The following is a 15,209-nucleotide window of genomic DNA, read 5'->3' on the forward strand; positions in this document are numbered from 1 at the left end:
ACTTGGTGCAGGTATGCATAATGAGGTAAAGATGAACTGATTAGATTTTGGGGTCAAGAGGTAAAAGGTCAAATGTCAGACGTCCTGTCAGGTAGAAATTCTGTTACTGAGTTAACTTGTGAACCAGTTACGGAATTTTTTTTACCAAACTTGGTATAATTATATAGCGTGATGGAAAATAAACTGATTCTATTTTGGGGTCTAGATGTCAAAGATCAGAGGTCATGTTAAGTAAAATTTATGTTGCCACACCAACTTGTGAACAAGTGATGGGATTTTGAACAAATTTGGTACTACAAGTATATATGATGCAAAGATGAACTGATTTCATTATTGCATCAAGCGGGTCCAGTGGGAACCCGGCACAAGATGGCGGCAGTGCCGCGCTCGACGGCGCCACAAACATGAGTTGATTTGTGAAGGCGGCCCTCCCGTTCCTTTTTGTTCCCTTGAGATTTTCTCTCCTCCTCCTCTTGAGAAAGATACTGCGGCCTTCAGCTCCCTGGTAAAGCACCACTGCCCAAAACCTCCTCTTTCTTAGTGAAACGGCGCACAAAAAAGCCCTAACGCACAAAATGGACAGTGTCTTGTTCAGGAGAGAGAGAGAGAGAGAGAGAGAGAGAGAGAGAGAGAGAGAGAGAGAGAGAGAGAGAGAGAGAGAAAGAGAAAGAGAAAGAGAAAGAGAAGAGAAAGAGAAAAAAGAAAAAAAAAAAGAGAGAAAACTCTGACACTGACTGACACACTCTTCATCTTCCTCTTGAGAGCCAGTTGCCGAACGTCCCTCCCAGTTCTCCCTGCCTACAACCTCTGGGCTAATAATACCCCTGAGGGGCGTGGCCTGTTTCCTATTGGGTCCTTTAGAGGTGGGGGTTTAGTCCGATCAGCTCTGCTTGGCTTTTGTCGGCGGTTGTTGTTGTATAAAAGGGTTGTTTTTACAGCAAAATGTAAGGGAAAATTACAGAGGGAATATTACGTACTGGGGGAAACTAACCTTAATCCCTACCGATAATTAGCACAATACCACCCCCATGTGGTGTACACACAAACAACCTTATGTTACAGTTTCCCGACTTAAGTACATCGAGATTTCTCCTACGCTTCCATGCTATAATTATGCAATGCTACTTTCCCTATGGTATCCTTTCACCTACCCCCATAAACGTAACATTATGTTATTATCATTCGTGTTGCTACTAGCCACGTGGAAGGAATGTATGGAGACAAAAGGTCTGAAGGTGAATATCGGAAAGACGAAGGTGATGGCAAGTGGTAAAGCATGTGGTGAGGTGGAAAGAACTGGGAAGTGGCCCTGTGCTGTGTGTAGGAAGGGTGTCGGAGTGAACTCCATTCAATGTACAATGTGCGCTGAGTGGGTTCATCAAAAATGTAGAGGTCTGAGAGGGTCATTAACCAGTGTGGCAGCTACATTCAAATGTAAGGTGTGCACAGAGGGAGCTGCAGATGGAGGAAATGTTGAGTTGGATCTTGGAGACGGCGTGAAGCTGGAAGGTGTGAAAACATTTTGCTACCTCGGAGACATGCTGAATGGAGAAGGTGGATCAGACTCGGCAACGGTTGCTCGAGTGAGATGTGCATGGAAGAAGTTTCGGGAACTGAGTGGCGTGCTGATGATGAGGGGAGTGTCGTTGAAGCTGAAGGGAAAGGTGTATGCTGCATGTGTGAGAAGTGTTATGATTTATGGGAGCGAGACATGGGTAACTAGAACGGGCACTCGGTAGAGCGCATACCTTCGCCGCAGCTACTGTTCTGTACTTGGTAAAAATACGATTTTGACCTTTTCGTGACCTTGACCTTGACCTTTGACCCGATTGCTCCCAAAATCTAATCAAATGTGTCCCGTATAATAACCAATCATCCCACCAAATTTCATGCAATTCGGTTGAATACTTTTTGAGTTATGCGAATAACATACACACACACACACAGACATACAAATAAATACACAGCGATCAAAACATAACCTTCCGCTTTTGCGAAGGTAATGAACGTAGAGCAGCAACGAAGGTTGGAAAGGGTGGAAATGCGAATGGTTCGGTGGATGTGTGGAGTATCGTTGAGAGAGAGGAAGACAAATGATGAATTGCGAAAGATGATGGGAATAGAGCCTGTGATTGATGCTGTGAAGAGGAACAGGTTGAGATGGTTTGGTCATGTGTTGAGGAAGGATGAAAGTGACTGGTTGAGAAGAGTGATGGAAATGAATGTAGAAGGAAGCAGAGGACGGGGAAGACCGAGAAAGACTTGGCTAAAGATGGTGGAAGAAGAAATGCGGGCAAGGGGGTTAACAAGGAGAGATGCAGAAAATAGGGCAAAATGGAGAAGATTGTCATGGGGACCGCAAGGCTAACCCCCGCTCTAGCAGGGAAAATGGCCTTTAAAATGCATGTTATGTTGTTGTTGTTGCTACTAGCCAGTTGCTACTTTTCATCCAATCGACTTGAATTTTTCACAATTTGCATATTGGGTCACTGAATTGGTTCATCAATGAAAAGCTAGAAGCCAATTGTTTTTCTAAGCTCAGAAGGTCAAAGGTCAGCATCACATAAAATCATCAATTTTTCATCCGAATGACCTGACATTTTAAGAATTTGCATATTGGGTCACTGAATTGGTTCATCAATTAAAAGCTAGAAGACGATTTTTTTTTTTCCATCAAAAGGTGTGTCAAAGGTTGTAAAAATTGTCAATTTTCATCTGATTGACCTGATTAAAAAATATTGCATATTGTATTGGATCACTAATTTGGTTCACCATTCAAAAGCTAGAAGGCGATTTTCATACACACACACACACACACACACACACACACACACACAGACACACACACACACACACACACACACACACACACACACACATATATATATATATATATATATTTTTTTTTGTTTTGTTTTGTTTAGCTGTTCTCATCATGTTTACCATACCCCCTTGGAGAAGGGGTATGCTAAACATTTAGCGGAAACCCCCTTAGGGAGGGGGGGGGGGGGAATGAAGTTGCTACAACTTCCATCATGTGACCCTTTGTTAGTCTTCCTGTCAAGTTTGAGTTTGGATACGTTACGACTGACCGAATGTATCGCGGTCAAAAAATACACACAGACAGATAGACGGATACCACATTGTATAAATTAACTTAGTATAAACTTACTGATCACATAAGAAGTGAACATGCGCACTGAATTTGCACACGGAACATTCATGATCGTTGGGGAAATTTTGATGAAATGATGCCTCTCACAACCAATGGATTTATAACCATCAAGTGAATCACTCACTATTAAGTGCCTGGGACGTAAAAATTAATTGATGCATTAAATAATGGAAGGAAAACATAATGTGGTGTGATTAAACTTGATGCAGGTTTTTAAATCTGATGGATGAGTCTGGGTTTCGCATAAATCCAGAGAATGCTGTGGGTATGGGTTTCCTAATAAGGAAAGCTGGCAGACGCAATCCAGTTATGGTTTAGGATTTTTTTTTTTGGTGTGAACTGAGCCATTTGATTGGAATGATGCGAAGAACGAATGTTTTTATGACTATTTTTATGACTATTTTATGAATGCTATTTTAGACAATTCCGCCATGCCAGCTTTGATGGAACACTATGTCGAGAGTCCTCACATTTACCAGCAAGACAACGATCATATTGCCTTACCGCTGAGTCTATTAAGAGTTAGTTCGAGGATAAATCATGTGGGCAATCTGCACAGCCAGGCAGGATGCGCAATCGATATACTTTGGGATGTCTTGGAACATTGCCTGTGCACACCAGAATCTTTATCGCACAATCCACCACTGTGCTTGCACTCGCATTATAGGAGGAATTGCACGATATTATACGACTGATATCTTCCGCGATTTGGTGCAAAGTGTTAGTGACAAAGTCCCAGCTGCGCTTTATGCCAAAGGTGGATCAACTCGTCGTTATGATTCAAGTGTACCATTTCGAAATGATAACCCTGCGTGTTTCCTTACTTTTGATAATGCCAAGTGCTCTATTTATTTATTATATTGCATTTGTGTTGAGGGTGTAAATGTTTTGAAAACTTGGCTTTTGTGATTATAATAAGTGTGCGTTTTACTTGCTGGAGGTTGTAAGCCAGGCTGGGTTGGGCAAAGGCCTGGCCAAACTCTGTTTGCAGATCTCAATGTATGAAGGCACTGGAGGGATTTGGACAGCACATTTGTATCACTCGTTTGTATCACTCCCACACGGTTGTCTTTTTAGACGAAACCAGAACTACTTAGATATTCTCCGTTTCCTGTCATTGGGAGATAAGCGTCTCAACTCGTTTGATATCACGAGCCGTTTCACTCACCTATTTTGGTTTGGAGACCTCAACTACCGGCTGGATATGGATGTGCAGGTTTGTGAGCATTGAAGGCGGTGGGGGCACACAAAGTTATCTGAGCACGATTAGATGACTTCGGTAGGGAAGATAATAATGTTGGATTGTGTTTTTAGTCTTTGCTTAAAATGTGACTGACAGGAAGTCGGATGATTTTTATGGTGCTGATGATGATGTTATATTCTGCAGGAGATAATTGCACACGTCAGTAAGAAAGAGTTTGAACCTCTGCTCAAGGTTGATCAGCTTAACCTTGAGAGAGAGAAGAACAAGGTTTTTCTCCGCTTCAGTACGCCTTCGCCTTCTTGCACTACACCATTTTATTAATCGCCAAGTTTTGGCACGCCACGGTACAGTGTATGATGGGAAGCAATGTCCTGCTCCACTGCTCAAGTTTGTACAGTGTCACATTGCTCTTCTGATGACACAAACAAGAATTTGAGATACAGTACATTTGCATCGAGCTGGTTTCATGCATTTGGTGTGTAGTGGATTGGTTGTGGATGCTGCAACTATTGTTGTTCCTTGCAGATGAAGAGGAGATTGCGTTTCCTCCTACGTACCGGTATGAGCGCGGTACACGTGACTCGTACGCTTGGCAGAAATTCAAGACAACCGGCGTACGTACTGTATAAAGGGGAAAATCGGGTGAAGAGGGATGTTGTTGTTTCGTATGCAGCCTGTGGCTGCTGGCTTGCATCATTTCTCTGGAAGCGCATTTGTGCCGCTGATGCTGTGCCCCAATTACCAGTGAGCTGGTACTCAATTTGCCGACCTCGGAAGGATGACGGGCTGAGTCAACCCCCCTGGCGTTAATTCAACGATCGACCGGGATTCAAACTCAGGATCCTAGGATCCCAAGCCGGCACCCCAACCGCTAAGCCAACACCTGATTGCCGATTGCTTTTTCCTGTTTTCCCCACAGGTTCGTGTCAATGTCCCATCCTGGTGCGACCGAATCCTCTGGAAGTCTTACCCAGAGACTCATCTCATCTGCAGCTCCTATGGTGAAATCCTCTTTCCTGTCCTCCTCTCGGAGCATTTTCAACTGCCATCTCAATAAGCGTTTGTCTTATTTTAGACGTTCAATATCCGTCATCACATGTGACCAAATCTGTTGAAGGATTCACAAGTCAATGATGATTTACTGAAAGCATATATTTCTTCCTTTAGACAACACTTGTATTTGTTTTTCATTTCTTAAAATTGAAGGATACATGGTATTTTGATTATAATTGTCACAAAACCCATTTCTTGTGACTCATCCTTCAAAGATTACCCGACAAAAAACATTTCCATATAACCACCTTTAGAGGCCATTTTTCCCCGCAAAGCGGGGGTTGGCCTTTTTCGGGAACCGTGGTTGTTGTTGTTTTTTGGTCCCCTTTTTGAAGCAATGTTTTACGGCCGGATGCCCTTCCTGACGCCAACCCTGTTTGTCGCCTTTTAACGACAAACAGGGAATTACCAGTGAACTGTTACTCAATTAGCCGACCTCGGAAGGATGACAAGCTGAGTCAACCCCCCTGGCGTTAATTCAGCGATCGACCGGGATTCGAACCCAGGATCCTTGGATCCTAAGCCGGCACCCTAGCCGCTAGCTAAGTGGCACCCTAGCCTAGCGGCACCCTAGCCGCTAAGCCGGCACCCATTTCCATAGCAACCGGATAATAATTTTCAAGTTTTGTGAAGACATTCCTGAGATTTCCCTATCATGATATCAGAGAGAACGACTTCCTTTTTTTTTTTTTTTTTTTCATGCAACATTAAGTGACTATAGGGCTGGCAGGATGGCCTAGATGTATGCCCACTCGCCTCTAAGCTGTCTAGCCTGGGTTCGAATCCTGACCCAGCTATAAACTGTCATCCCGGTGATTTATCAATATGTGCCGTTCCTCGGAAGGACGTTAAACAAGTGTCTCGTCTGCTGATATTAGTTTGTGGACGTTAAATATCCCATGGTGTCCTTTATGAAGAGTAGGCGAACTATCGCCAATACCATGGAACAAATTCCAAATTCCTACCCTAACCAGCAGAGGACATTGTATCAGCGGCACAGCCATGCCTTCAGCCAATTATGCTATCCCGCAGCCTTGTGCTGCATATGGAAGAAGAAGAAGAAGAAGAAGTGTCTACAACAGGGAGGTTAGAGTCCCTGTATATAGAGAGTTGTGGCAACTCAAATTTGGACGCCATTTTGTGTCTAAGTGTGTCGGATTAGATATACATGTACATTCGCGATATGGAGTGATATATTCTAAACCTGCTAAAAAAAAAATTACTACACATATTTAGTCTTATTATTACATACAGGTGATATTTGTTTTGTCAAAAACTCAGCTATTGCCGTGAAAAAGAGCTGTGTGGTGATATTAAAAGTGGTATGGCAATGCATATTACAAGCCAACACTGCATATAAGAGCTAACATTATAAGTAAGACAAACCAATGCTGTCGTTCTCTGAATTTTAATAACTTTTAGAAAGGAGTGTGGGCATATCCAATATTTTCTAAAGGGTGCCGAGAGCAATTCCGGTGTAGGACTTCCAGCCGACATATAGTCTAACACACTTAAAACAAATTCTGTACGTGGTATTGCCATATTTCTATAGTGTACAACTTTAGTTTTATCGACATTTATATTCAATTTCCATTGTAATGATTTAACAAGCTGCAAGTCAGCTTCTGTCTCTGACATAAGGAAAACGTCATCGGCATCTAGTAAGATTGAAACGTTCATTTATTACTACACCCTTGCCCAGAACTCTGATGGATATTGCCTGATCGATTAATATGTTTCATAGCTGGCGACTTAATTAACACTTAATTTTCGACTGCGCCAAGCCGTAATTAAACAGAGAAAAAACTTTTAAAAATACCTGCAGTGTGCACGGTTCGTCGAGTCGAACAGATATGGAAAAGCACAGATACGACGTCGTATTCACCATAACTTGTTTAATTTCACCAGGAACACGATGAGGCCAACACAGTAAACATTCAGTAAAAAACTTGGTTCATACATTCAGTACATATTGATATTCGAGCTTCCTGTTTCAACTTTGCTTTGCATATTGATCTTGCTGTTCTTTTTGTCTTCCTCAATTGATCGTTCAGTTTTTTATTTTTCTCCTCCAATCTCAGCAGCCGTTCTTCAATAGAATCACTAGTATCTTGGCCCTCTTGTGTATCAGTGTCCATAGGTTCACTCTCAGCTACAAAAGAGCACATATACAATTAATGGCCAACTGGAAAATTGGTATGTACAATTGCTCAGTATTCTGTAGATAAATGTTGTAATCGGGAAAGATAATTTTATACTTAACGTTAAATATAACACAATTTTTTTACAATTTCATTTTGCAAAATATTTAGAATAATGTAAAAAGAAAATGGCAACAGGAAGATAGTCATCATAATCTGAACGTACAATTATAGTTCAAAGAGCTATACAAATATAGACAAGCACATGCCTGTCATTTTGTAATCGTTTAAAATATGTCTGATTGAACATGTCCTGCCATGATTTTGTAATAAATAAAACAATTCTTACATTGAGATTCATTTGAGGAGTCAATACGTTCATGAGTGGAGTAGGTGTGGTCGGACAAGTTTGGTAGATGTAGTCTCTCAGTTCTGGACGGTCCACGCTTCTTGGGGGAGTTGCGCAGCTTCACGGGTTTCCGGTAGCTAAATATTGTTGGAACTGCAGAGCACTTCAACCTCTTTTTGTCATCAGCTCGCCCCCTCTCAAACTGATTCACATCGAAATGTTCCTGCAATCATACAATGAGTGTCCTTGATGTATTTATTTCTTGAAATTTTTATTCTAACACAACACAGTTTAATTTTAATGAGCTGTCATGTACTAGTACTTCCACAACAGAAAATCACATGGACAATCTTCCGGAAGATGGCCAGACAAATCGCTAGCTCTATCAACCACATGTATATTGATATCAAACAGGGATAACAGCTTTTGAAAGTTGAGCCAGTTTTAAATGTGGGTACACAAATACACCTGTTTTACTGCATTAATCACCTAGAAATATTGTATGTTTTGGGAACGATAGCTGTCACCAGGTTAAATATATAGGGATTGTCCAATGTGCAAAATCTTCCATCACTACAATTTGGCCATAAATCCCGGGGTGGGAAATATTTGAGCAAATATGCCACAAGACGCATGAGCACTGTACAAAGCAAACAATAACTCGTCAAATTTTGGACGTATGGATGGCTGCACAACCCGCAAAAAAATTGAGCAGGTCCCCCCCTAAAATTGCTTTTATGATTGCCGATAAGGCTAAAGATTTTAAACCAAAAAAATAACTTGCCTCGGAATAAGTTTTGAATGGACGGACAGACAACTGAAAACAAAACGGACCATGGGTTTCCCACCCCTATAAAATCAAAATTAATTCCCTCTGAAAAAGTACAGTGACATTGCCCGCAGACTACCCAACCGCAGACCAGGCAATGTCACTGTACCGGGACATTTCATCAATCAATGACAATATGCGGTCCGCTAGGACTACCCGAAAAAAATTGAGCAGGGTTCTTCCCACGGAAATGCATTTTTGGTCAGCTCCTTGAAGATTATAAACAAACACAAATCACTTCCCTTTAAAAGGGTTTTCAACGGACAGACAACCAAAAAAAAACCGAGCAGATAGAATTGCTTTTGAACATCGATCATCAAGCGGCATGGGCCTACCTGGCAGAGTCTCGAGGAGTCGATCACTTTCCAGCTCTTTCGTCTGACTTTCGCTTCCCAAATTTGTCTTCTGACTTTATCACTTGGAAATCTATACATCTTATATTTCCCAGATTGGTTTGAACAACCAAAAGCAGAACAACCAGTCATTTTGTTTGGCAATAAACAACATTCCCGTACCAAGCTGACGTTCACGCACGGTGAAGTTAGACACAAAATGGCGCCACGAAATCACGTGACCAGAAATCTCGGGTCAGCGCATGGCGCAACTCTCTTTATACAGGGACTCTAAGGGAGGTGTGTCATGATTTCTGCTGCGCTCAATCTGTAGTGTTTTATCCATTGTCTATGTTGGCTCTCACATTCCCTCTTATCTATTACCATGCCAACAGGATGCACTGATGACATCGTAACGAGTGATCATTCACCGGTCTTTGCCACGTTTGAAGTTGGTGTTACCTCACAGTTTGTATCCAAAAAAGGTATCCTTAACTTCAAACATTGTAGTATATAGCTTGGAGAGAGTATGGTGCTTGGCAATATTGGTTCCTTTTGTAACGAAATGCAGAGGCAGGTAAATGGATATTTTACTCGCATTGTATGACTATTGAACCGAAATCTATGTTGATGAAATATTGGATGAGAGATGGTAATCATTTATGTATCTGTCCCAGTGAGTGTTGAGGAGTCTTACATCAAGTTTGAGAGCGTGGAGGCGATTGTGAAGACCAACAGCCGAACAAAATTCTTCCTGGAATTCTACTCGAGTTGTCTGGAAGGTATATTGCCTCGTACTCTTTGCTATTTGATATCGATCAGACACTTGGAGCACAGAGTGCATTGACCATGGAAAGTTCAGCAGTGCTGACAGTCACGAAGCTTTGTGTACGTTTCGATTTTGCAGGTTCTTGCAAAAGTGTCGAGAATGACACACAGCAAAGTGAAGTTGTCAACTTCTTGAAACTTGGATGGTCTGATCTTCAACTTCCCACCGTTAGTTGCTGCAGTTTCTACTTCTTTACTAATTCTCTATTTTGCTAAATTATCATCTGTCATTCTTTATGCCACCGTATTACTCTCTTTAGAACACTTTTCAGACAGAATCTAGGCTCCTGGGAGAGCTGAAAGACTGAGGTGTATAAACACAGGAAGTGGGAAGGAAAGGTGCTGTAAATGAAAGGAATAATATAGGGAGGAATGGGAAAAACAGAAAAGCTCAGTTCTAAGCAAACTCAAGATTTGATACAGGTTGATGAGGTGACACCTTCAAGGACTGAACTGAGAAACAAGACTTGACAGAAGCCGGAAGGCAGTTTCACATATATATATATAACCCTATGTGTGAACGTGTGTTTGTTCGGTTGTGCCTCATGGACAGCCTAAGGAAGTGACTTAGAGAGGGAAGAGGAGGTCCATGAGGGGTAACTTTTCACGATAAAGAACATGGGCACATCAGATTTAGACTATGGGGCGTGCCCAAGGGGCGTGGCAGCGGGGTGTGCCCAAGGGGCGTGGCTTCGTCTGACTATAAAAAGCCCACGTGACTGACTATTTATATTCCGGGCAATTTATATAACTCTGCTTGTTCCAGATATGGGTAGGAAGGATCGGAAGTGAGCTGTCAACCGAGATTTATGACACCAAAGGATTAGATTGAATAGGTCAGTTCGACGGAAGCTTATGATGATTTTTCTTCTTTCTATTTCCTTCTCAAAAGTCTTTTGATACCATTCCCCACCTCTTTTTACCAATAATTCCAGCTCAAGCCATTGATCTCAGACCTCGAGTACCTACAGGATCAGCATCTTCTACTCAGCATCAAGTCCATGGATGGTTATGAGTCTTATGGTATGTCCCGTTAAGTAACTTGTTTCATGCACTGTCTCTGCACTCTGCAATCCTATTTGCAGTTAACCAACATTTCGCTTATTAATTGCCTTTTTAATTGAAGTTCACAACCACATGATTACAGGTATCCCTCTATCCACAATGCTTTAAGGTATTTATCTAATTACAGTTTAAACTTATCTACTGGATTAATTAATACACTACTCACAATAAGTTAGGGATATTGTGGGAGTGAGTTTATTTTTTATAGAGGTTAGGGTTAGGGTATTGAAATCAAGAATGCTGTGTTTTTTCACACTCATTAATAACCATAGAATTAGGACCAACAACTTTTTTCAACATAATTAATACACAAAATCAACCACACCGAAGAACCTGCCAATATCCCTAACTTATTGTGAGTAGTGTATCTTGGGGTCTTGGATTAATATCTTATATCTTGGATTAAGGTGGCTGGATTAATATCTTGGGGTCTTGAGTTTGAGCCCCTGTCGTACCGTTGAAATAACACCATGTGGGTCGACTCAGAATGTCATCCTTCCGAGGTCAGCTTACAAGTAACAGGGGCACTGCATCAGCCACACAACAGCTCCCCCAGAAAAACTATTCAACCAGCCGCCACAGGCTGCATAGAAAACAGCAACAACAACAACAACAAATGTGTTGCTGATTTATCAAACTTCATGGGCCAAAGTGTCCAAGTTTCTGTACATCCGTTTTATAACAGTGCATTTGCAGCTACCCAATTCATTCATTCATTCATTTGCAGCTACCCAATTCATTCATTCATTCATTTGCAGCTACCCAATTCATTCATTCATTCATTTGCAGCTACCCATTAATACTCGGCCTTAACTTGTGCAATCATTTAACATATCCACTTGAAATGATGAAGAATACTGGCAATTAATAGGGTATTACGTCCGCCCTCAAAGGGGACGTGAAGGTTGTTTTCACCCCTGTCTGATTGTTTGTGAACGGGATATCTCAAAAGGTTGTGGACAGATTCGGACGAAATTTGGTGGAGAGGTAGAGTATGTGATAAGGCCAAAATGATTAGATTTTTGTGAAGATCTGGATCCGGATCAGCGAATTTTTTAAGTGATTCTTCACCATTGAGTGATAGGTCTAAACAAATATATAGCACGATATCTCAAAAAGTTGTGGACGGATTCAGACGAAACTTGGTGGACAGGTTTGGCATGTGACAAGGACGAATCATTTCTATTTTGGTGAAGATCCGGATCTGGATTCAGATGCCAGAATAAAAAAAAAATTAAAGTGATTCTTCACCATTGAAGTCATAGGGCCCAAAATGATATATAGCATGATATTTCAAAAAGTTGTGGACGACTTATGATAAATCTTGGTGGATGATTTGAGTAAGTCAGTGACAAGAACAAGCGATTAGATTTTGGTTCAGGTCCTAATCCAGATCCGACCCATCAGTGGGATACAAAACGTAAACTGTTCAGCCTGGCGGAGGTATGCGCTGTACCGAGTGCCGCTCTAGTCGTAATATGTTATAACATTTAGTTAAAGAGAAACACGATCATAAAGATGTGCAAACGTAAATACAATAATGGGAATGGATGAAAAATAACAAACTATTGTTCCAAATAATTGTTATTACTCATGGCTTGAGTGCGAGTATTGTGATGACAACGTCTGCATGATTTGCAGTGGAATGACTAGATGAGGACAGCTACAATCACCAGGCTTTGCATATAGCTTCATCTTGTGAATGTCTCTGACGAGGTAATATTTGAGCTCGCAAGGAAAAATACAAAACGACAATGAGTACAGGACTATATTTACTCACCATAGGCCGACGCGTGAGTTTTGCGATAATCGCGTCCATGTGACAGTATGAAGCTCTGTATCAAGCTTGGTGCTTCTAGCTGCTCATATTGTCGAGCTCTGCCGACAAGCGAACAGATGTGTTGATCACAATACTCATGTGCCGAGCAGACAGGAAGCACATCAAACGAGTGAGCATGCACAAAGAGGTCAAGAGACTGGAGTTGATTGGGAGAGGTAACTTTCACAGGTCAGGCAATCTCGATTCATATCGACGGCAGTTAATTGTTCACTGCACTTCCTTTTGATGTGATCCCTCCAGGAGAGTGCTGCATTGCACTCAAGTCCATGATTGGCAGCACGTCCCAGCAGTTTGAGACGTTCCTGTCCCATCGCGGTGAAGAGACGGGCAATGTGCGAGGTTGGATGAAGGTGCAGGTTCCCATGGACCGGCTAGCAACGCGGGAGCGCCTGTACGGTAATGAACCCGCAAGGAAGAAGACCCTTCAACAAGCCGCTTGTTTTTCATTTCCTTTTTTGAGTGGCGTCCATCATTATTGGCTTCTTCTTCTTTGTTTTGCCTCATTGAGTAACTTCCTTAATCAGTAGCAATCATCGTTTATTCATCTCATTTTCAGAGGTGGTTTCATTCTCTCACAACAAGATGCATATCTTACTCCGCTTTCTCCTCCTTTTTATTTATTTAAAACGATACTTTAGAAGTGTTGTTTAAGGGTGTAGTACTGGTGAAAAATTGAGAAAACTACATCGGTACCTTTGAGAGGCCTTTACACAAAAACAAAGTCAAGTTAATATCTAATTTTCAGTTTTTCTTGAAAGATATAATCTTGGCTTTAACTCAGACCAGTTTCAACGCTTCTTTGTCATATTACATGCATATAATTTGCATAAATTAGACCGTCAATAAAAAACAAGGAAAAACAAAGAACACATTTCTACTTCTATCTTCTATGTCACCTATCATTCTTTTCACACAAAACTTGGTACATGTATTATACATGTGTTACTCTACTACCTGATGAGAGGATTTTGTGAAATTATGTCAAATGTTCACTAATTAGCTAATTATGCCAATTACCAGATAAAACTTGGTTGTCCTTCAATAAATCCACAATGGCTACTCCTATAAACAAAAGCCTTCATCATTTTAAAGGAAGTGATATTCTGAATATCCTGTCCAAATTTCAGCCCAAAAGAATGATGCATTTCCCAAGTTATAACAAATTTCATGCAAAATATTATATTGAATTGCATTGAAATTTGAATTTTTCAATAATTAGGGGTACTTCTATGACCTCTAATAGCATGATTCTTGTTTATAAGATTATAAGGAAACTGTTCAGCTAAAAAAAAAAAAAAAAAAATCACCTGTTCACCAGTACTACACCCTTAAATGTAGAAAATGTTCAAATGTTTTGGAATGCAGCGATCATCGGTTTTCTGAACTTTTACCCCCTTGTTTGATATTTACTTTTAAATTTTCTTGCGACAGACTGGATCAGCATCGATACTGAAGACAACGTCATCTCAAAAGGAAAGCAACCGGCAAAGATTCAGGAGACGGGCATTCGCGAGCCACAACCATCATTGTGAGTTGTGCTAGAATAAACTCACCTGTGGATGAGAGAGAGGTACCTTATGTCAAACTATCCAGAACAATCTGTACTTGCTCATCTGTCAGAATCTCGGGTTGACGTTGAAGGTATTGATGGGCAATATGTTTACGCCTTCCTAAGGACGCATCATGCATTATTGCATCATGACAGCTTTATCGTGGCGAATGACAATGGTGTGGGTACATGGAACACAATTGGTGTCACAGTAGTTCAATCATTGATGAGACGTTTCTTGTTCATTTCACATTTCTGTGAAAAACGATTGACCTTATCCTAAAATGAGTGGATTGTTGCGTCCTTGCGTGATTGACATCAGACAAGCTCTGCAGTAATCGTATTGTTAATTTAATGGCAATTGGTCACTGGATTTGACACCAATGCCATTTTTTTATTATGGACCCTCGGCATCAAAAAGCTACATATATCAAACAAACAGTTTCAAATGGAGCACCTCGCTGCCATTAGAGAATTTAAATTGCACCAAATGTAACAATAAATACGAATTGTTGCTCGCAGATTGCTGGCTCGATGACGGAAGACGGCATTTGCATTTTTGGCTTCTCCACACCAAGATACATGTTCTGTGTGGGCATGGGCTGCTTGTTGTTAGTCAATATAATGTTACGTATATCGATTGGAGAAAAGTCTCTTTTTTTCTGTTTTTTTTTGTATACAAGATCGAGGCTCATGTAAGAGCTCACATTAATCACAAAAAAAAAAGACGGACACATAAAAAACATAATAAAGGGAGCAGGAGACAAGATGGGGAGAGAGAGGGAAGCACACAAGTACAACAGTAGAGAAAAGGGACATCGGGAGATCTGTGGGAGGGAGAGGG

At 41.1% G+C, this 15,209-nt stretch overlaps 2 protein-coding genes across 2 annotated transcripts in view; both read left to right on the top strand.

Annotated features, from left to right (window-relative positions):
- Positions 1-15,209, top strand: part of LOC137435139 (autophagy-related protein 16) — a 307,119-nt gene that overhangs the window by 137,276 nt on the left and 154,634 nt on the right. The window lies entirely within an intron of this gene.
- LOC137435134 (phosphatidylinositol 3,4,5-trisphosphate 5-phosphatase 2A) overlaps positions 1-15,209 on the top strand; it is a 136,837-nt gene that overhangs the window by 111,968 nt on the left and 9,660 nt on the right. The window contains 10 exon segments of the mRNA XM_078784626.1: positions 4,253-4,391; positions 4,563-4,662; positions 4,905-4,993; positions 5,299-5,380; positions 9,479-9,568; positions 9,761-9,865; positions 9,991-10,079; positions 10,847-10,934; positions 13,057-13,212; positions 14,248-14,344. Coding sequence (XP_078640752.1) covers positions 4,253-4,391; positions 4,563-4,662; positions 4,905-4,993; positions 5,299-5,380; positions 9,479-9,568; positions 9,761-9,865; positions 9,991-10,079; positions 10,847-10,934; positions 13,057-13,212; positions 14,248-14,344 — 1,035 coding nt within the window.

Source organism: Myxine glutinosa, chromosome 9 (assembly GCF_964187855.1).
Source record: "Myxine glutinosa chromosome 9, kmMyxGlut1.1, whole genome shotgun sequence".
Taxonomy (NCBI): Eukaryota; Metazoa; Chordata; class Myxini; order Myxiniformes; family Myxinidae; genus Myxine; species Myxine glutinosa.